Consider the following 20,036-nt stretch of genomic DNA (forward strand, 5'->3'; position numbering starts at 1 on the left):
CACCCCGCCTGACCTGCGGCGCCCCTCCCCCACCAGTGTCTTCCACACTCCACTCGGCTACGGCAACCCTCCTGCCAGGGGCTTCTGGGTCTCCTGCTGCCCGTCAGACCCGTCCAGTGAGCGCGCAGCGGCGGCTTGAGAGGAAGGGCTCCCCATCTCTGCGGCCTCAACAACCCCCTGCTGGCCCTGCTTTCTGGCACCCGGATCCCATCCTCTGCTTGGACCCCTGGCCAGCTCTAACGGCCAACCGCTGTTCGATGGGGTAGGAGGCTCGGGAGCGTGAAGCTGGTTTCACTGTTGTTTTCAGTAGTAACAGCGGGGACAGTGCTCCCTGTCCCCGATGCCCCCAGGGGCGCAGCCTGGACCCTGGCATGGCACAACCCCCTCCCCTGCTAAGCCCTCTTCTTGGCTCTGCCCCTGGCTGCGGGTGGCGGCTCAGCAGGGCGGCCCGATTCAGGAACCCTCCGTGTATTTGGTTTCGGGAGCAAAAGTGGCTGCTGGGCCAGCATGTAAGAAGGGTCATCGGCCCCTCACTGCACTGGGAGCCAAGCCCACTCTCCTGCTTTCCTGCACGGGCAGCGTGTAGGTCACGGCCCGTGCTGGCTCCCTGGGCAGCCGAGGGACCCGACACTATGCCCTCAGCTCCAGGCCCCACCCCCAGCCATCGAGGTGGCTCCACCCTACCTACCATCCACAGGCTGTGCGGCCATCCAAGGAGGAAGGGATGGCTCAGAACACGCTAGCTGCCCTGGACACTGCCCCTCTGTCCCACATCGCCACCCAAACAAAACCCTCGTGCGTGCAGACAGAAACCAGAGGTGCTGCCCCCACTGCCCGAGACAGCAAGTGGCTCAGCACAGGCCTCATGGCCACACCTCCTGTAGGAGCTGGTGCCCAGGAGCTCATGGCAGAAGCCCAGCCCGCTGGCTCGGACCACAAGGGCTGAGACGGACCTGCTCGGACCCGCTGGCCAGCTCATCTACAGAGCAGGGCCGTGGATGTTGGCACAGGGCAGGGCCGGTTTTCCAGGCCAGACCCCACCCCACACTGCACCATCCCCACCCTTTCTCGATTCCCGAGACCCTTCACGCCGCCTATGGCCCACGGCTGCAACAACCCCTGGACAACACAACCGTCAACATCCCCGAGGAGGGACGTGGGTACCTTTTGTGGGACGGCCAGATGCCCGGCGGGCAGCGCTTCATGCTGAACATGTACACCGCAGCTTCGGCAGTGCTGAAGAGCCGGCAGAAGCACAGGAAGGAGCAGACAGCCACGGCCGATGCGGCTCTCCCATCCTAGGACAGAGGGCACAGGACAGCTCACGCAGGGGCCCAGCCCCGCCTCCCTGGGGGACAGAGAGCAGTGCTGGTCCTCTGGGCTGGGAGCGCGTTCCAGAGCTTATGGCAACGCACCCAAGCAGGTGAGAACCCAGCACCCGATGGAAAACGGCTCCTTCACAAAAAGTGCAAGACGGCAGCGTGTGCAACGGGACTCGGCTCCTGCCCACTGTCCCCAGCCTCACGCTCACCAACGCCACTGAACCCTCTTGCCGTCACTCCTGGCGTGTATTGACGCCACAAGCCTCACCCTCACCGGCTGCCAGGGCCAGGGTGGTCCTCAGCCACAGTGAGGAGGGGCAGAGCCGGAAGCCAGGAGGCAGCAGCCTCTACACCAGGCAGTCGAGACCACCGTGCGTGCTGCTGTGGAGGTGGGGGGACGAGAGCGCACCACTAGGGGCATTGCACGCTGTACTCCAGCGAGGGCGGAGCACTGCGGGGCCCTAGGCCTGGGCCACTGCCCCTCCAGGGCTTGTGGGGGTCCGCTTGCCAGTCCAGGGCCCCCGGCCCCTGGTCCTTGGGAAGCGGCATGTAGCTGGTGCTCAGCAAGGAGCCCCACGCCCCAGCCCACATCACTGCCCGGGACACCCAGGCGCCCAGCCCTCCTAGAGCACTGTCACCGCCCAACGTCCCGGTTCACCCCTGCCCATCCCCGGGGCCAAGCAAGGCAGGGATCCTGCCCAGTTCACGGCCGACGCCTGGTCCCCGAGGGGCTCACCATGCAGTGCAGCACGCAGACGTTCCTGTGGTCCTGCCGCAGCCACCCGTGCATGTCCCGGCACACGCTGTACAGGCCGCGCAGGCTCGGGGCCCGGCGGGCGGCCCAGCCGTACGTGGACACCTGCAAGTACAGGCCGGCTCAGCTCCTGCCCTCGCCCACAAAACGGTCTGCACCAGGCGGCTGCACGTGTGGCAGCGAGGCCTGGGGGCAGGCCCTCCCCTCGCCTGGGCTGGCGGGAAGGCGCACCTGTGTCCCCGTGGGTCGGCCCCCCACAGGCGAGAGCAAAAGGCTCCGCTGGTTTCTACTGTCGCCTGCTGGCCGCCTCATCAGCGTCCCCGCGGGGACCCCGTGCCACGCCACCAGACCCCCACGGCCCTGCCCTCCTGCCGCAGCCTGTGCCCTCACCCGGCCGTGGAACTTGGAGGGCCGGTACGTCCTTGGGGACAGGTTGTACACGGCGTAGTGTCCCGGGTGCCTGGAGTCCAGGAACAGCCGCACATCCTCGATGTTGTTTTTGATGGCCGACTCTACCCCTTCCGCCGGGAACGACATCACTGGAAGACAGCAGCCTCGTCAGTCCCCAGGTGACCGCTACCTGCACAGCTGGTGCCCATCAGCTGCAGGAGCCTGGAGGGGTACAGCACACGGCCCCACCCCACCCAGGATCTGCTGATCCTGGGGGAGCCCCAGTCGGTGTGCCCAGGAGGGCAGGCTCTGCCCAGGCCTGGCGCACCGCAGGGTCTCCAAGCATCCGGGGAGCACTTGGTTTTTGCCTGGAGACCCAAGCTTTGAATATGCGAGGCTGTGCCTCACACCCCCCTGGCCTCAGAGCGCCAGGAAGCTCCAGACCGGGGGGGAAACGCTGGTCGACACTGGCAATGCCCACCGTGGGCCTAGAGACCCCCGGACATAGGGACAGACGCCTGGCCACATCGCGGCCAGTGAGCAGCACCGGAGAGGCACCAGGGCCCTGCCCAGCAGCCACCCGCTCGCACCCCATCTCCCGGCAGCAGGGTCAGAAGTGCCCCGTGGTTAAGGCAAACGCACCTGCGATCCTGGACGTGACGTAAGCTATGTCCAAGTCTCCCTTCGCGTAACTGGAATCGGAAAGAGGGCTTGGTTAGTGCAGGACGTTTCTACGGTGACGTCACAAAAGCTTAAGGCAGAGCGAGCCCTGGGGAAGCCACGGCGGGAGGGTGTCTCCCATTCAGGCTGCAGCTCACAGGCAGCCACGTGTGAGCACACACACGCATGTGGGGCTCACGCCCACCTGAGAGGCAGGGAGGAACCACAAGCTGCAAGGGGTGGCGGGAGTAGGCCCAGTCCCGGGGCTGAGCTCAGTGCTGTTCCACGTGCAACGGCCACCGACATGTCTGGCCGTCGGGACAAAGTCCCCAGGACGCACACAGAGTCAGAGTCGGATGCAGCGGGGATGCCGAGCGACCAGACCAGCAATCGGAAACGACTGCCATCGGTGAGCTAATGGATGAAGTAGACGGCTCGTCAGAACCGTCAGTGAGGCGGCAGAGAGACGGAAATCCTGAGAAAGGACAACGGACGCGCGAGGCCAGAGGCACACACGCTGCGACGGGAATGCAGGGTGTCCTCGGCGGGACCGTCGGGCCAACAGGGCCGAGGGAAGACTCTGACCAGAACCCCAGGATCTGGAGGGGGAGCAGGGGGAACAAAGGCTGCCGAGCCCGGGACGGGAGACGCAGGGGCTGCGGCACAACTCCAGGAGGGGTGACACCCACCCGCCGAGTGGGGCACTGGGAGGAGCGGGAGAAGGGACGGGAGAACACCCGAGACCACAGTGGCTGAGTTTCCGCAAAGTCACGTCACACGCCAAGCCACAGACCCGGGCAGCCCAGGGGACACCGAGCAGGGAGGCACCAGAGAGCGACACCTGGCACATCACGTGCGACCTGCAGAGAATCCAAGGTAAGGAAAAGCCCCGAGAGAGGAAGTGCGACGAGACCCAGACTCACTTCCCAGAAACCCCGCGAACGAGAGCGGAACAGAACGTCTGCAGTGTAGAAAGGTAAAACACACAGAACCGTGTGCCCTGGGAAATCTCCCTCCAAAAGTGGGGAGAAATTAAGATTCTTCTCGGACAAACAGGAACTGCAAGAGCTTGTGGCTGGTAGTCCTGCGTCACCGATGTCGTCGGGAGCATCGCGGGAAGGGCGAAGGTGAGCGACTTCCGCCGTTCCCTAAATTCTCTCACGAGCGCCAGCTGTTCGAAGTAGCAGGGGCTCCTGTGTCCGTGAGGGTGCATGGCACAGATGACAGGGGGACGGGGACGGGCGTCGGGGCCACGTGGCACCCATTGCAGAGCCCTCCAACGCTCACCCGGGGTGCGGTGTCCCTGCCATGGGTGGGGCTGGCTGGTGGAGCACACTGCGGCCCCGGGGCAGCCACGAAGGAAAGTGGAAAGAAGCAGAACACGCGCCAAGGGTGGCAGAAACGGAACCACCTAAGACACTCAGTTCAAACCGCGGAAGGCAGACGGCGAGTGGAGACAGGGAGGAGCACAGAGCAGGGCAGCAAACTGAAGACGGTGACCAAGGGTCAAGGAGGTGCGGGCGACTGCCCGGCTTGGTAGGACCAGGGCCTTGGCAGAAGTCGAGTTTCTTCCCATTGCGTAAGGTCATCAGATCCAAAGCTCACAGGCGTACCAAGTCCCTGGACAGCACGACACACACGCACACGATTGCACACACCCATGCACCCCCCCATATGCACGCACACCCACACCACACATGTCCACACATGTTTGTACCTGCACACCTGTGGTCACGCGCGAACACACGCACACCCAGCGCCCACCCACCTGCTTACACAGGGCACACACGCATGCAAAGCGTGCACCGCCTTGCGTGAATGTGAACATATGTGCACACACCTGCTCACATGGGAGCACCCACATGCCACACACGCGACCGCACGTGTGCCCACCCAGCATCACATGTGAAAACACCCAATCTCACCAGTGTTTGCACATGCACGCCCCTCACAACACCCACGAGCGCACGTGCAGACACACCCCCACCTGTGCACACCAGCACACCGCGCGTGTGCTCGCACACACACACTCACGCACAAGCGTGCGTGCCTCTGCCCGTGCTGTCAACACAGCCCTGGACACCAAGCGGTGACTGAGGCAGCAGGGCAGACGGAGAATGAGGTCAGGTCTCCACCACGGGCAGTGGAGCATGCGGAGCACAGCCAAGGGGTGGACGCTCCGGCCCCAGGAGTGTGACTCATTGAGGCCCATCGCGGCTCTGCTTCTGGAAGAGGCATGACATGGAGCGGCTGCACGGTGAGGCTGCTGTCTCCACGCCAGCCACGCTGGGGACCGGGGCCAGACTGCAGAGCTCCCCCCAACATGCAGCTGGTGCAGGTCACGCAGCCCGGACATGGGGCCATAGGCCTGCGCAGACAGGTGCCCCATGAACACGGCTTCTGAGGTGACGCCCTTCACCCACGCCCTCTGGCCCGAGTCTGAGTTCGCACGGAACATTAAGCGAGGCACCGCATCCCCCGCTCTCCCGACACCCCAGGAGGGAACGGCGCACATGTGACAGCATCGTCACAGAGAGGGGCACACCAACGCCAGGGTGAGGCAGTGCCACCCCTGCGTGGCAGCACAGCGATGCCGATACTTCGCTTTCCGCCCGGTCCCTCCTGGTGGGGGCCGGAGCAGGGCTGGGGGGCTGCCCCACCCTTCAGGGCACAGCCTACCCTGGGGTCCGGGGCCCTCACAGACAGCCACGAGTGCGGGTCCCACCAGGTCTGGGGGGGGCAGCACCTGTGGGTCAGAGCCCCTCCAACCACGTGCTGTTGCGCCGGCCCTGAGCCCACACGCCCTCCACTCACTTGGCGACGGACTGGATGACCTTGGAGGAGGTGTCCCTGATGTTGGTGAGCAGGCGCCCAGGGCCCCCCCGCAGGATGTCCAGGAGCCCGCCGTAGGGCTGGTCATACTCGGCGACCACCAGACCTGCAAGCAGAGATGAGCCTCAGGTGGTGGCCAGCCTGGGGTTGGGTCCCAGAGACAGGAGCGTCCGGAACCCCAGAACCTGAGGTGAGCCGCACTTCCTGTCCGCACCCTGCGCGTGGGCACAGGAAGCAAACCAGCGGCCGGAGCCTGAGGCCTGCCCAGCTGCTCTCACGGGGCCTAACTGGGCCCAGTCGGCGGGAGCCTCTGGGTGCCCACAGCCCTCCATTCCCATCTCTGGGGTCTCTAAGCACTTCCACTCTAGACCCGGACGCCCAGGGGCCCCGCTGCTGCACAAGCACAGACTGAGGTCCCCTCAAGGACGAGAGCCTCCATCCCGGTGGTGAGAGGACTCAGCGGACACAGTGGGGGCAGGAGTGGGATCCTGCAGGTGGCCGCAGCCAGGCACAGAAGGCCATGTGGGTGGACGGCAGGTGAGCTTCTCTTTGTCTGCTGGGGGGCTCCCAGAACAGCCCAGCTCCCTGGGCCTGAATGTAGACAGAAGGATGGCAAACAAAGGCAGGTCCCGAAACCTGCGGTCCTCAAAGGCAGCTCGTAAGGAGTAAAAGGAGGGAAGCGTGATTCACACGCTGTATCTGTGCCTGGGGTCACCTGCAGCCTCTGCCACAGCCCATGACCACCCAGCAACACAGGCCCCCAGGTGGCCAGGTTGCAGCGAGGACGAGGGGCCAGCCACTCTCGGGCTGTTGGGCAGCAATCGACACATGGCCACACTTCCTACGTGTGTAACGTGTATGGCATGGACACGTGTGAGCGCATGTGCAGAGGTGGGCACATGGCTGTGTGAGCACGTGTATGGTGTGGTCCCCCCAGTGCCTTGAGAGCCCCGGGCAGTCCAGGCACACGTGCTGGGTGTCCAGGCCCCACACTGCATGGACCTGGGCTGGCTGCTGGGATGGCCCCTTCCCAAGAAACAAAGAGGTGATCCCACACCCCCAACAGTGAGGGACCGACGGTACAGGGGTTCATGGAGAGAAGCACTGCCTGGCAGCGCCTTCTGGAACCTCCCGGCACACCACACCGAGCCCAGGCTGAGGACTCCTCGGGGGATGCAGCACCATGGTGCCAGCATGGGGCGCCCAGACCCACTGACGCACTGGGCAGGGTGCAGCTCACTCACCAAAGGTGACCAAGTCATGGGGAAGACCCGCTGAGCCTCCTGTACTGTGGCCAGAACCCGTCTGCTGCCCTGGAGGGCTCCTTTCCAGCGGCAGACCCCCATTCCTGCCAGGGCTGCACCTCCCGACGTACCCCTTCTTACACTGGCCGCCATTGTCTACGGCCCACAGCCCTGGGAGTCCCCCCATGTGCCTGGGCCACACCTGCCGGACCCTCATGTTGCGGAGCCTGAGCCCCTGCACCGCCCTGACAGCATGCACACACACCTGTCCCTCACCCCGCCCTCGACATGGCGCCGAGCTCTGGGAGCTCTCGCCCACCACAGTCCGGAGGGCGGTCCCGGGGACCTGGACGAGCAGCCTCTCCGGCTGCCAGCCCACACGCCCAGGGGGCGGCACGCAGTGGCCCCAGGGCAGACAGTGGGTGCAGGAAGGGGAACTCACCTCCACTGTGGCTGCTGCTGGCGGGGCCCCCAGGCAAGGCCGGCCCTCGGGGCGGGGCGGCGTGTCCGTAGCCCCCATTCTGCTCCAGGAGCTGTGAGGGTTCAACAGCAGGGACTCACCTTCTAGAGGTCAGCGTTCACACACGCCCGCTCTGCCCACCCCAGGGAGACGACCACAGCTCCCGTCTCCCCGACTTGGTGTCGAGTCCCTCACACCAGCCACACAGCGACACGAGCCCGCTCACATGGCCCTGAGGGCTGACAATCAGCGCCACGTGGCGGCCCTGCCCCACTCCCCGGGAGCTCACCGACACCCTTCTGCGGTGCGCCAGGCTCCGCGGTCCACGGGGGGCGGGCGCAGCCAACTTGGGCCTCTCCCTGCCACAGAGGTGGGCGGGGGCTGCACAGTGAGGGGCCCGCCTTCTGTAACTGAGTCCGAGGCCAGCGCCAGCCAGAGCCTTGACGCCAAAACCTTCAGACAGGTGCCTGGAGGCCCTGGCACTGGTCCGGCTCAGCCCTTGGACGTTAAGGCCCGGCCGAGGGCAGGGCTGCCATTCCCGCCACCCACCTCGGCACTGGCCGCAGCCCTGCTTGGTCTTCAGTGGGCCGTGGTGTCCACCGTCACCCTCCTTACTCAGAGGTGTGCTTTAGTTTCTGGTGCAGTTTCTAAGAATACTCTTGTTACTGAGCGGAAGTTTTACCACATCAGGCTCAGAAAGCAAGGTGACAGGAAGCTTCATCTCTCTGTGACCGGGCAGGTGGCCAAGGTCGTGACGTCCATTCTGTCACTGTGGGCGGCATGTGGCTGTCCCATTGACCAGTCTCCTCTTCACACATCCTCTGTGACCGGCTTGTCTGCCAGGTTCCGGCAGGAACGAGACGCCTCTGCTGTGACTGCGTGCTGCAGCGCCACCTGGTGTCTCGGAGCCAGGTTGTCAGACACACACAAGGCGTGGTTCTTGCCATCCGCTGTCACAGCACAGCCCTGTTCTTCCCGAGGCTCCGTCCTGGACTTCAGGTGTAACCCCATGTCACCCGTCTGCCCCTCATGGGGGACAGCTGCTTCACTGCCCCGGGCAGAAGAGCCCTGCGAGGGGGCCGGACGTGTGCACCACGGCCCTGGCGTCCAAAAGTGCTGAGACTCCGGGGTGCTCAGGCACCCTCTGACCCGAGGCCCCGGTCTGTCTGTTGGCATCGCCCACGCCCCGTGGGGAACTCCTGGTGGCACACACACGAGTGGCAGCCCAGAGCAGACGTCCCCCGCTCTCTTCCTTGGCTTCTGCCGGACACATCAGGCCTCTCCTTCCACCTCCTGCCCCTGAGCCCTAGGCCTGAGCAGGGTCTCCTGGCGGTGCTGCCGCCCTCCTGTCAGGTGGTCCCGGGGGTGTGGGGGCACCTCCCTGCACGGCAGCCCCCCTTTTACAGCAGCCTGGGCCTCATGGGACCCTGGCCTTCCGAGGAGTACCCGGAAGGCTATACGTACCTCAGTGATGGGCGATTTGGGGTTCACGTCCCTGGCAGCTGCAATCTCCTGCAACTGGTTCACCAGCTCTGTGATGGACAGTCGCTCCTCTGGGTTGACCTTCAGTGTGGAGCCTGCAGGGGGCAGCGTGTGCTCAGGGGCCCAGTGTCCCACAGCCCTGCCCTAGGCCCCTCCTTTCACAGAGGTTCCTGACTTTCACAGCAAGGGAGGTAGTGCCTTGAAGGGCGACCACCAGATGAAGTAAAACCACCCACCACCTGGAGCACTGTGACTCCCAGAGGCCGACAGGCAGGTGCTCTGTGGGAAAGCCCACACTGGGGAAGCTGCCCAAGAGCCACGCGGGACGAGGCAGGGGCACGCCTAGCAGCCCCCACACACGGGACTCACGGATGAGGCTGTGGAACACAAGGTACCGGGTGTCGTCCGCAGGGATGGAGTACTTCCCATTCAGGATGCGCAGCCTGGCCCCGTCCTCGAAAGGGTGCTGCCCGAAGCACAGCAGGTACAAGATGCAGCCCAGGGCCTGGGGGGAGGGGGGCGGAGGTGAGGGCAGAGGGCACAGCCTAGGCTCAGGCTGGTGTGACTCACACACACGAGCAGGTGGGGACGGCGCTTCCTGCACGCACAGCCAGCCCACACCCTGCGCTCGTTAGGGACGAAGAACACGGGAGCGGGGGGCAGCCACATGCCAATCTCTTCCTTCCTGGTCCAAGTCCCTACGCTCCAGCCCTGGGGCCTGTTGGCTGGGGGCAGCAGGGCGGCTGACTGTGGAGGAAGGTGCTGGCCCACTAAGCACACACAGGTGGGTGCGCTCCGAGACAGAGCAGGCAGGGGTCAGCCAGGACTTCCACAGAGCTGGCTGAGCCCAGCACCAGCTGCTTCCCACTGTTCCCACAGTGGCCCTGGGGACCGGCGGAGAGCCTGGGTGCAGGCCCAGCACCCATGTCTCATCTGGCAGAGGACTCGGCACACAGACACCGGGGCCTCCGGCACGCACTGCCACACTCAGGCTTTCGGCGGGGCGCGCACGTCTGCCTGTGAGGGCGCCCTCAGGCTGGGATGGCCGAGGGCAGTCGCTCAGGGCCCCCTGGGGCTTGGGAAGGGAAGGTGCGCCTGGGTGCAGCAGGATGCTGCCTGCCGCCAGAAATGGCTCCAGCTTGCAGGTCCCAGCAGGTCCCTTGCTCCAGCTGCCCTGCCTGCACCGAGGCCCTGCGCCGCCCACCCACAGCACCGAGCCTGCGGGCCTCGACCCCACCGACTGCTACTCAGTCCTGCCCCACCAACAGGAGAGAAAAGGGAGGGAGGCCAAAGGAAGGAACGTGGCTCCCGGAGCCCGCGCCTCCTGCCCTTGCGCAGCCCCAACGGCCTCACCCAGATGTCCTGCTTTTCGCCGATCGGGAAGTTTGAGTACAGGTCCACAATCTCCGGCGTCCGGTACATGGGCGTTGTGTTCCTGGTGACCTGAAGGGGAGGCAAGCCTGTCACACGGAAGCCGCAGTGACAGCTTCCTGCAGGCAGCCCCACACCCCAGAACTCTCGCTGCCCGCTGCCCCCATGGCCGCCTGTCTCCGGAGCAGCCTCAGTGCATGGCCAACGTAGCCATGCTGAAGCGCACACCGTGGGATGTCAGCCATGTGCATGGGAGACAGAAGGCCCAGCTGACGGGTGGCCTCCTGCAGAGCGGCCCGCAGCCGGCGCTGCGAGGTGGGCCACCTGCCTGCGTGAAAGGAAGGGCTGTTCTCAAAGCAGCTTCCGGCCGTGCTCTTGGGGACAAAGGGCCTTCATAACAGGAGCGGACAAAACCGAACTCACAGCCAAGTCAGGTTTTCACGTGAAAAACCCGAGACCCAGGCGCCCAGGGGCTGAGGCACAGCTGAGGGAGGAACAGCATGCCCCCACGTGGCAAACACACACACTCCAACCGGGGCAGGGACGCCGCGGGCACAGCGCTGGGATCTCGGCAGACACGCACAGGGTGACTGGCGGTTCTCCACAGGAAGATGCGCTTTAGGGGGAGGTGGGGCCAGGCGACACCTGGGGCCTTGACCAGGTGCTTCCCAGGACCGGCCCCCATACTGCACAAAGGCAGACTGGCCCGGAGCACCAGGCGGGAGGCGGGAGATGGGAGGCGCTGGGCGGCCCAGAGGAGGCGGAGGGGCACCCACCCAGGACCCTCAGTGCGTGGGTGTGGGCGTGGGCGTTGCCAAGCCCGTGTTCGTTATGCAGCCCGTGTACAGCCCTCAGCCCAGTGCGGTGCCCCTCCCACACCACCAGGGGGCACACGTGGGCCATCCCGAGCCTCACCTCCTCCTCTACCAGCGCCCGCTGCTGGGCACTCCAGCTATAGTCTGGAAAGTGCGACACCGTTGTGGCGCTGCCGAAGTCACACAGCTTGATGGTGCCCTGGTTACTCAGCAACAAGTTTTCAACCTGGAAAATTCCAGAAGATGGTCCTTACGAACTTGGGGGACAGCCAGCCAGCTGCCCTGAGGGAAAGCGTAGTGCCCTAACTTCTCTCTGATCGAAACCCATTCGTGCTCCTTTAGAGATGGGTCGTTCAGAAAAGGCAAGTCAAAACCAACCACAAGCCAGAGACAACAGCAAAGGACAGCGCGGGGCGCGCAGCGACAGTCTTCCGGAACGTCAGGAGACAGGGAGGTTAATGTGCCTCGAGAAACCACCCAACACACCAAGACGCCAGGGAGACCCCCGGCCGGCAGGCTGTCTGGCGAAGCTGCTCAGAGGCCCCCACGCGGGTGTCCGAGACTCCTCGGTGTTGCCTGACCGGCGCTCGGGAAGTGCGGGGCACCTTGAGGTCCCTGTGGATGATGGGCGGCTTCTGCCGGTGCATGTGCTGCACGGCGCGGCAGGCCTGGTAGAAGATCTTCAGCACGGCGTCACACGGCAGCAGCCCTCTGCTCTTCTTCAGAAACTCCACCAGCTGCCCTGGAAGAGATGGGGGCTCTCACCACCACCCTGGCCGAGCGCAGAAGCAGGGGGTGTGGCCACCGTGGCCCTGTCACGGAGCCTGTCGTGGGCATGCCTGCGGCGGCCACGATACAGTCAGCATAGACCCCCCACAGGGGTCTGGGAGCTGGCAGACACGCCGCCTTCTCAACCGTCTCCTGTGACCGACATGCCCCATGTCCGCACTAGACAACAGCCCCTGCCTCTTGGCAGGGCACCTCGGGGCCACACGCCCCACCCAGAACACAGACTGCACGTGGGACCTGCGGGCGGCGCCAGCACAGACGGGGACGCCAGCGCTCACAGCTCCGCAGCCAGGCTGCCCTGGAGCCCAGCCAGGCCCCTGGCTACCACAGCAGCAAAACACACCGCCAGGGCCCCGGCTCCACGGGGGCCTCACCCACGCTGCCCCTCGCTCCGGGGCTCAAACTGCAACCCCATGGAGCCACTGCCACCGGGCCCATCTCCTGGGCTCCCGTCCCCATGTCTGTCCCCCAACAACGAGCCACCGAACCCCAACACTGGGCAAGTTGCTGACCCAAGCCTGTGCACAGCAGTGCCGACGACAGACACCGGGCCCACCAGGGGGGAGGATCTGTTGGCCAGTGGGGCACGAGGCTCGGGGAGCACAGGCGCAGACCCCACTTCCTACACGCCCACAGCGTGTGGGCTTCTACGGAACCGTGTCACCCCTGCAGAGTGCAGACCCAGGGACCCCGGGTCCCGGACCTGCGGTGCGGACCCCACCCCAGCGAGGCAGCTGCAGCTCCTGCACAGCTGGCCCAGCCCCCACCCCCAGGCCCCCTGCCCTCTCCCAGCCACATCTGCCTCACAGGCTTCGCTCCAACCCAATGGAGGGACACGGTGACAGCGACCACAAGGCTGGAACAGGACAGAAGAGAGACCCCTGAAGGGGGCGCCCCAGGGTCAGTGCCCGCTGGCCTCTGCTGGTCAGTGCAAAGAGGGGTCTTTTCAGAAACAGTAGCTCTGCAGGCGCTGAGGAGCTGAGGGCCCCCCTCAGAGGGCGGGGGGGCGGGGCCTGCGGGCAGGCATCCAGGATCACCGCACGGCTCTCCTTCCCCGGAACCGGCCCCACGCCCTGAGCCAGGCTACCCCCCGCCAAGGCCCACCCAGAAGGCACCGCAGGCGTTCCACCCGGGCCTTACACGCAGCACCCGGACAGCGGTCTGAGCAGCCCATCTGCCCCTCGTGGGCAAGGCCATGGCCGCACCAGCACCACCCACTCACTTGTGAGGTGGGTCACGCGGCTGCTAGGGAGCCCATGGCTTCTGCAGCCCAGCGTCAGCGCGAGCCTCCGACACGCTGAGCAGAGCACACGAGAGACGACCCAACGCTCACGGCTGAGGACTCAAGAGGCGCACATGGTGGGGATGCAGAGTGGGTCACCCAAACGGCTGGCAGGCCCCCGCTAACCCAGCCATGGGGACCCCAGGTCCTGCCTGGCACCCACAGCAGCTCTGTGTGCTGACGCTTGTGTGAGAGACAAGGTGTGCATCCTGCGGGCAAAGTGCCCGGGAGGGTTGGGTCTTCACACTTGAGCCTCGGGAGTGTGGGGGAGCCCGTGGGTGCCAGGAGACGCCAGGCACGGACCCGAAAGCCCGCTCTGGCACGCGCCTGCACCACACTTTGCAATGAGTACGGACTCTCGCAACTGAAAACCGCAGTCTCAGGGACATGTGGTAACTGCAGCCACACTCAGACCTGAGCCGGCATGGGCACCTCCCCTTCCAACCCCGTGAGAGACCAGGGGAGCAGGGCCCAGACACCCACACAGCTCCCCACGCCCATGAGCATGCTCACTGCCCCAACCCCTCCTCTGGGACACCCTCTCCTGGGGGTGGGGACCGGGGGGTGGGGGGAGCGTGTCTTGTCCCCCCGCCAGAGACTTCTGCTTCAGTGTCCCCTCTCCCCCATGAGCCCCGCCCCTGCCCGACAGAGGGGCGCTGTCAGGTGCTGGCGGCTCCCCGCACCCTGCGCTCACACCTCTCTCCTGCACGTCCTGTGCTCATTACCCACTGAGCCCCTGGCTCCAGGAGGGCTGGCGTGTCCCCCAGAACACAGCCCCACGCTGAGGAAGCGGCATGCCTCGCCTGTCCCAGGAGAAGCCGCCGGGAGGGCTCCGGCACGGCCGCCGCGGCGGAACGTTACCTTTGCAGAGCTCCGTGAGCAGCAGGAACTCGGCCTGCCCCGTGTCCGACTCCTCTTTTCCTATGGACGCTGCAGAGCAGAACTGGACGATGTTGGGGTGGCCGGAAAGCTTTTTCTGCAGGTATCTCGTTAAGGGAGAGACTGGAAGGCTGCACACTCACACACGGTGACCGGGTGGGCGGAAGCAGGCGCACGGGGCACAGAGCTCACGCTCGTGTCCTTGTCAGTGAGTGTGTTACCTGCCACGCACCCTGCTGTGTACCTGGCTTGGCCCCGCCCTGCACAAATGCCGTTTGGACACTGAAGACACAGCAGCGAACGAGAGGGCCTTGGGGGCCTCCGTGTCAGAGCAGAAACACAGGGCGAGCAGAGGGGCAGGGCTGTGGGGATGGAGAGTGCAGCCTGGGGGAGCCACCACCAGTGCCACCGCCATCCTGGCCACACATGCCCGAACCCAGGCCAGGCAGGACAGCGGCAGGGGGTGCGTGCGCGAGGCTGCAGGTGGTAAAGGCGCCCACCCGGACCTCAGTGAGGCAGCAAACTCGGGCCCCATGGCCACTGGCCTCGCTGTGGACAGAACTTCAAGAAAGAAAGAGCAGATTCTGGCAGAAAAGGCAAGACTCCACCTCAGGGGCAGCTCCAGCTGACAGGGAGCAAGTCAGGAATGCCCGCCGTCCTCCGTTGGCACAGGGGGCCCTCCTCCCGAGGGCACAGGGTGGGGGCGGACCCATGGGCCGAAGCAGGACGCTGAGGGGCTGCCCAGCCCTGGGCTGGGAGACCTCTGGGACAAGGCCCCAGAACCACTCACTGCTACCCTGGGAGCGAGAACAAGGACACACCCCCTCCCAGAAACAGTCTGCAGGAGGTAGGCCAGGCCCTGCTCGCCGGGGGAGGGGGGGGGGGCTGGCTTCGGGAGGCAGCGGGAAAAGGATACCATGAAGCACACCTCCTGGATGATGGCCCTGCTCCGGTCCTCCTCGCTGGACAGCAGTCGCTGCGTGGGGGGAGCACAAACAAGGTCCGTGCCAGCGGCCTTGAACCCGCACCTGCAGAGCTGCACGGGCGCACTGGGCCCAGCCCACGTGGGAGCTCCCAGGGGTCCCGACCCCGAACACGGTCCTTCGCCCATTCCCAGGCACACGAGAAGAGCTGCCCAGGAGCCTGTTCGTCCAAGTGGCGGAGTAAACCAAGACAATGACAGGAAAGGAGACTCGGCAGCGGACAGGGGCCTCGCCCTGGCCCAGGGGGGCAGGTGGGGCCCAGGGGCAGGCGCGGCCCAGCTGCACACCCGGGATGGCCTCCGCAACCCAGGCTGGGCACCTGAGTCCCCTGACAGAACCCTGCGGCCTGCCCTCCCGCTGTCCCACCTGACCCTGCCCAGGACGCTATGCACACACCGGTCACACAGTGGCTGTGGCCACCTGCTGGTTGGGGCCTCACTGGGCACTCTCAGCACTACAGGCCACACCTGCCCCCAGGCCCCAAGGCCGGACGCCGCAGCCAAGCCCGGGGTTGCAGTCAGCTCCTCGCCACCAGAGGACACAGGATGGACACAGGTCGCAGGAAGCAGCCCACCGGTCACAGGGAAAACTCCCTCACAGCGCTGCCACAGGGAGACTGCCTCCAGAGCCCCCAGAAAGGCGCACAGGATGTGGCGCCCTCTTACCTTCAGTGCATACTCTCTGCCACTTCCCAGATCTTGAGCTTCATACACAAACGCAAACCCTCCTGGAAGTCGGGAGATAAACAGAGCGGCTCAGTGCTGCGGCCCTACTGAGCAGCCAGGTACCTTCACGAAGTGAAACCCAGACTGGACTTGTGGATGGCCACTGGTTTTCTGCAAAAATTCACACAATACTGCTTTTTAAAATTATCCTGCCTCAGAGGCAGGAAGGAAGCAAACAGGAACAGAGATCAATGCGGGAAAACGGGGAAAACCGACACAGCCAGAGGCAGATCTCTGAAGACACACAAACTCAACTAACCCTGGGCAGACTGACCAGAGCGAGTGGAGAGAGGTGGACAAGTCAAATGACCGCTGTGTGGGAGCACCGGCCACACGCACACAGGAGAGGAAGACGCTGAAAGGCCGACGCCACAAGGCTGAGCACGGACCAAGGGTCCTTGGCAAACCAGCAGTTCTGAGTAAGTTAACTCGTCAGTACACCCAACCCAACAAGGCACGAAAAGCAGTGGCCCACCGAGACACAGGAGAGTTGCGGGGACACCTGAGAAGTCTGTGCGGTGTTTTCAGGTTTGGCCGGCACTAGCTTTGTCCAGCTTCCCAGAGCGGGAAGTCAAAAAGGCCCGGCGAAGCACTCAGCGTGACAGAGGGTGCCCTGAGACCACAGCAACAATGCGGGGGAGGGGGGTCAGGACAAGGTGGCCCAGGGTCGTCGGGAAGGCCCAGCAGGCACGAGGATGGAAGAGAAGGCAAGCAGACTGGAAAGGAAGGCGCAGTGCTATTCTCCTCGCAGACGTGTGACCGTCCGTGAAGACGGTCTTGTGACACCTTCCCCCGGAGGACACCATGAGGAGTGAGTGAGTTTGGGAGGCTGTGGGATGTCAGACCACACGGAGACCTACGGTCTTCGCCCGGGTGCTCCCTGGCGAGGCCGAGAGCTGTCGGACACGAGGACGGAGTGCAGCCCGCACACAGAACCAGTGCGAAGTGGACCCACACAGGCAAAGGCCTCCACTGCCGAGGGGAGGAGGGGACGAGGCCCTGCCTGCACCATGCACCTCACCGTGCCGACGGGGGCTTCTAGCCAGAAAGTCAAAAGAAGACACCTCGGCAAACACAAGTTCACCCTCACTGCCCAGGAGGGAACGCAGGTGCCAACTGCGGCACTGCCGGATACCCAGTTGGGGCGGCCGCCAGTCTGCGGGCTGACAAGCAGGCCACGCCCCTCCATGCAGTTTCATCCAGGAAGTGCAAATCCAACCACAGGTAGACACCACTGCACACCCTCAAGCACAGATAACACAGAAACGACAGCTGGCGACGAGTGTGGGAACCGGGAAGGGAAGTGGGAACTCCTGCCAGCGGGACAGAACGTGGGCAGGCGCAGTGGAAGGGGCTGGCTGCTCCACGTGCCACGACCCACAGCCAGCAACCCCCCTCCTGCGTATTGCCCCAAAGCACTGGTGAGAAAGCACTCTTTGCAGCTTCATTCCTAACACGTAACGGCCCCATGTCCCCCCGCAGCTGAGTGGACCGGCAAAGGGCAGCAACGACAGACGCGAACTTCAACACCCCAGTGCCGCAGAGAGCTGCCGGGAGTGCCTCGGGGGGCGGGGGCTGCCTGGGGCAGGAGAGCCTCCTGGGTGACTCGTGGGCTCCCTGTCGCAGGTGGGTGCAGCCGTCAGAGCACTTGCACCTGTGCCTGTTCCTCTGCGTCGGTTACTTAACTTCCAGCCTTTCAGGTAGGAAGGTAAGCGCGGGCCGTGAGTGCGGAACTCCAGGAGGGCGCGCATGGCAGGGAAGCACTGGAAGACGCCCATCCACACGCAGACACCACTCCTCACCTGTTACAGGAGGGGAGCAGGGAGATGGGAGTCTGGCGGGACCTCCTCGTAGGGTCGCAGACACAGGAGGCACAGGGCGTCCCACGCTGGGGGTGTGAGGGTCAGGAGTACAAGAGCACTTGGTGACCCTAGTGTGTGGGACCCATCAGCACTGTCTCCAGGAAACAGGCGCTTCCACGGAGCAGACTTCTGTAACCCATGCGCCACATACACGTGGTCACTACCTGTGTGACAGGGACACGTGCCATGCAGACAGTGGGCGTCCGGGGAGACGAGTGGCCAAGCCCAAGGGAGGACAGAGAGCAACTGCCACAGTGACCCCCACAGCGACCTCCCCGCACCCACGTGCCCACAGAGAGAAACTGCAGGGCGGCAGGTGCTAGTCACTATACAGGGTCAAGCGAGGCGCAGGGTGAAACAGAGTGGCAGCCTGTGCTCAGCTCCCTGCCAGCCCAGTGACTCCCGCCATGAGCCACCACAGAAGCAGGCACACTGCCACCAGGACACACACTAGACACCTTTCCCTCCAGGAAAAGCTAGATGGGTGGCCTGCCGCCGCACAGCAGTGCACCCTGCCAGATGCTGAGGAGCCCAAGCGAGGCGGCCTCCCATGGGCTTCCAGCCTCGAGTCCGGCCCCCACTGGCTGGCAGCCTTGGCGAGCCCAGAGCTCAGCCCTGTCCACATCACAGTTCACGTGAGGCACCGGGCACCGCGCCTGTCAAGCGACCAGAGCCCGTAAGTGCCGTGGCCATGGCCGCACTCCTGTCTCACGTGGGTGTCAGGCACGGTCTGCCCCACCCGAGGGTGCCCCCGCTCTGCGCTGCCCTTCTATCGTCAGAGCGGGTGTCTTATGTGAAGGCAGAAGCCTCCTGCCATCCACCCTCAGTTTCTGAGAGCCCAGACCAGGGCCTGGTATTTTCAGAATAAGTCCAGTGGCCTGGGGAACCCTTGCTTCTCTGACAGACGTGAGAGAACGCCACCCTCCAGGCTGTCGGCATGGGCACATGCCCCCGTCCGAACAGAGCTTGTGGTTTTCTCGATGCATCACACCCAAGTCTGCCTGTTTCTGACCACCACACAGGGATGCTGCTGTGGCCAGGTCGCCCCCTTGGGCCTTGAGGGATGAGGACAGCAGACAGGTCAGGTTGGCCGGCTTCCTGCTTCACGCTGGCAGCAGGGGTGGCCAGGGTGCCAGACCAGGCCTGTCGCCGGGAGTGCTACCGTAGGCAGTTTTGGTCCTAACCACTGGGCCGCTGCCTCCCGCGAGCCAGTGCAGGGAACAAAGCAGCTGTCTCAGCGCCAGCCCTGAAGCCAGCTGAGTTCAGCCAGTGAGCACGAGGACTGGCAAGGTCTGACCTGCCCTGTGGGCCCGGGAACAGAGTGCAAGGAGAATCCAGAGCCGACAAGGGCCCTGCACCAGCGTGGTGGTGACTTCCGTGTGAGGCAGGGGCAGGACAGCCCGGAAGCTAGGTCCAGCCCGCAGGGACAGTGCCCACCAGGGCTTGACCCCTCAGACCAGGTCAGAGGAGGAAGCGGGGCCTCAGTCGCCCACTGTCCGCCTGTCCCAACACCCCAGGAGACCGGGGCTGGAACTGCTCTAAACAAGGTGCCCGACGACTCACGCTCGGCGCCCCGTCCAGGAGGCCAGCGCTGTCCGCGCCCCGCAGCAGCCCTGCACGGGACGGGAAGGGCCAGGTCTTAACACCCACGGGCCCCAGGGCTCCCCTTCGGACTTCCGCCTCCTCGGAGGCCCCTGGGCTCGACCGAGCTCTCCTCCTACCCACCCCTCCTGTCCCGCAGGTCAGCCGCTCCTGTGCGGCCACAGCCTCGCCACCCCCACCCCCGCCTGCCCCCACGCCCCACCAGGAAGTGCCCAAGCCGAGGCCGGTCTCCCCGCGCCTGAGGCCGCAATCGCCCGGCCCGGCAGTCCGCCCGCGCTGACCCTCGGCGCCCGGCCCGCGCGCCTCACCCTCGGCCAGGACCCGCCGCACCCGCAGCCGCAGATCGCCCAGCTCCACCGTCTGTCCCACAAAGTCGGTGTGGTCGCGGCCGGCAGCGCCGCCCAGGGAGCCCGGGCCCGCCAGGAAGTCGAGCGCAGACTGCAGCAGCGACATGGCGGCGGCCCGCGGCGAGCGCCCTAGGGGCGCGGGTCCTGGGCGTCGGGGTTCGCTCAGCAACCGCCGGCCCCGAGCCGCACCAGCTTCCGCCCCGACGCCGTGACGCAGGCCCGGAGAAACGCCGGCGC

At 65.2% G+C, this 20,036-nt stretch overlaps 1 protein-coding gene across 2 annotated transcripts in view; it reads right to left on the bottom strand.

The window, feature by feature from the left end:
- The window catches only part of GAK (cyclin G associated kinase), a 35,042-nt gene extending 15,014 nt beyond the window's left edge, over positions 1-20,028 (bottom strand). For both annotated transcript variants that reach the window (XM_053922623.2, XM_053922622.2), the window contains exons 1-15: positions 19,761-20,028; positions 15,929-15,990; positions 15,197-15,256; positions 14,263-14,377; positions 11,936-12,072; positions 11,431-11,556; positions 10,498-10,587; positions 9,514-9,649; positions 9,127-9,239; positions 7,645-7,735; positions 5,941-6,064; positions 3,109-3,158; positions 2,467-2,615; positions 2,059-2,181; positions 1,165-1,298 (exon numbers count right to left, since the gene is read on the bottom strand). In XM_053922623.2, coding sequence (XP_053778598.1) covers positions 1,165-1,298; positions 2,059-2,181; positions 2,467-2,615; positions 3,109-3,158; positions 5,941-6,064; positions 7,645-7,735; positions 9,127-9,239; positions 9,514-9,649; positions 10,498-10,587; positions 11,431-11,556; positions 11,936-12,072; positions 14,263-14,377; positions 15,197-15,256; positions 15,929-15,990; positions 19,761-19,905 — 1,655 coding nt within the window. In that variant the 5' untranslated portion in view covers positions 19,906-20,028. The remainder of the gene's footprint in view (positions 1-1,164; positions 1,299-2,058; positions 2,182-2,466; positions 2,616-3,108; positions 3,159-5,940; positions 6,065-7,644; positions 7,736-9,126; positions 9,240-9,513; positions 9,650-10,497; positions 10,588-11,430; positions 11,557-11,935; positions 12,073-14,262; positions 14,378-15,196; positions 15,257-15,928; positions 15,991-19,760) is intronic.
- Between the last annotated feature and the right edge of the window lie 8 nt (positions 20,029-20,036).

The sequence above is a fragment of the Desmodus rotundus genome, chromosome 4 (genome assembly GCF_022682495.2).
Source record: "Desmodus rotundus isolate HL8 chromosome 4, HLdesRot8A.1, whole genome shotgun sequence".
Lineage (NCBI taxonomy): Eukaryota > Metazoa > Chordata > Mammalia > Chiroptera > Phyllostomidae > Desmodus > Desmodus rotundus.